The sequence below is a fragment of the Colletotrichum abscissum genome (genome assembly GCF_030869225.1).
Source record: "Colletotrichum abscissum strain IMI 504890 chromosome Unknown Scaffold_367.1, whole genome shotgun sequence".
In the NCBI taxonomy this organism is placed as follows: domain Eukaryota; kingdom Fungi; phylum Ascomycota; class Sordariomycetes; order Glomerellales; family Glomerellaceae; genus Colletotrichum; species Colletotrichum abscissum.
The window spans coordinates 1-1678 of NW_026850284.1; the positions used below are offsets into that span (position 1 = coordinate 1).

The window sequence follows — 1678 nt, forward strand, 5'->3', positions numbered from 1 at the left end:
CTGGCCTGCGCTCTCGTCCTCGTGAGATATGCGGTCGTGTGGTGGTTGAGGGGGTCGAGGAGACATACACTCGGAAGGAAGGGGGGACGTGCGAACAGGGTCCATCGGATCGAGTTGCTTGCTGCTTGACGATGGGCAAGCCCTGCATTCAGATCAAACAGTCGAGGCGTTCAGCTACACTCGTGAGCGCCGGTGAATCCGACGAATCCACTCATTCGACAAACGCTCTCATTTCGCGCTCTTATCCGTAAGCCATGGCTTGTTGCTTTTCCCATTTGCAGTCTCCCAGTCGTTGGTGACATGGCATCCAGCGCCAGAAATGAATTCCCCCCAATAGATGGACGCACTTTCTTCGCCGTGCGTCTACTGCGAATCGGTTGCTGTCAGAGATCCATTAGCAAGAAACCACGAGCTGCTACGGATCTGCACCGCTGCACAGCGCTACGTCCTGCTCCGTCGGCGGTGGGATCCAAGTGTGTATCTCGTCGCCAAAGACCTACCCTTACGTCAGACGAGAGAGTCGGGGCCATCTACGGCGGAAAGCCGAATTTGAATGTCATTGTACAGGGGCTTCACGGGCTACGCCGCAGCCAGTGGTCGATTGTTGCTTCAACGCTGTTTTCGGATGTGTGCTGGAGAAACCCACCCCCTTTCCGGGACCGAGACCGGGCCTCGGCGGGCTCGTCTCCCACAAAGCTGCAGGGGCCCACTCGATTTCCCTACCGACGGCACTCAGAAAGAACAGAAAGAACGGCCACCATCGTACCGGTAGACAAACCGAAAGGCCAAAAACGGCTGCGGCTCCAAGCATCTGGACCGGCTAGGCGCAACGCAGGACAGGCTCCACCCGCATTGCCGCGGAACATGGCGGGCTTTGGGGTTCGTCAATCACCATTCATCCCATCACACAGCATGCAAGGTACGTTCTCAATCTCAAGCGCCCACAGGGCTAGCGTCATGGCGCCCGAGGAGCTCTGACAGTCGCTAGCATTGGGTCGTCTTCAACTCCCCATTCCGTTGATTTGCTGTCTGTCGCTGGTTTGGTGCCAGAATTGAATTGTGGTAAAGAGACCGCCTAGCGAACTACTCACGAGCAGGGAAGTGGGGCTGCAGCTCTACGTAATCGAAAGAGAGACGGGCGAAATCCAGGTGTTCACTGCACCAGAAAGCTACGGAGATCTCATTGCCCATCGGAAGCACCGCCCACCAAAAGCCCCAAAGGTTTGCACGAAGAAAACGTCATCACAGCATGAGGCCTCGGCGGCAATACGGCCTCGAAAACGGCAGCTGGAGTATTGGCAGCCTTTTCAATGTAATTTTCGGAACATGCACGATGGTTTCCATCTCTACATAGAAATACCGCACTTGATTCATGTCCTAAACTCGTCGCTGTGTGACCTATCTCATGACTCGTTGCGCCGCCTTCAAGTAGCCAGACACCGGTCAAACGCCAACGCCTAATGATGGCAATGTTTCCACGTGCTTCGACTTCGCGTCGCTTTCCTTCCACGGATAACTTGCAGCAACATGCCCCAGCAATAACCCTTCATCATGGATCATCATAGCTCATCATAGCTCATCATAGATCCATGAAAGATACTGTTCAATTATCCCTTCTCCCATGACTTGCTGTTATGTGTTGTTGCCACGTCCAGAATAGGCAGGCGGTGGGAAGGGC

At 54.8% G+C, this 1678-nt stretch overlaps 1 protein-coding gene across 1 annotated transcript; it reads left to right on the forward strand.

Moving 5' to 3' along the window:
• Positions 1-553: 553 nt before the first annotated feature.
• On the forward strand, positions 554-772 carry CABS01_17132 (uncharacterized protein; the record flags this gene model as incomplete). Its single annotated transcript, XM_060550459.1, has 1 exon — positions 554-772. The coding sequence occupies one exon, from the start codon at positions 554-556 to the stop codon at positions 770-772; it is 219 nt and encodes a 72-aa protein (XP_060396667.1).
• Positions 773-1678: the final 906 nt, after the last annotated feature.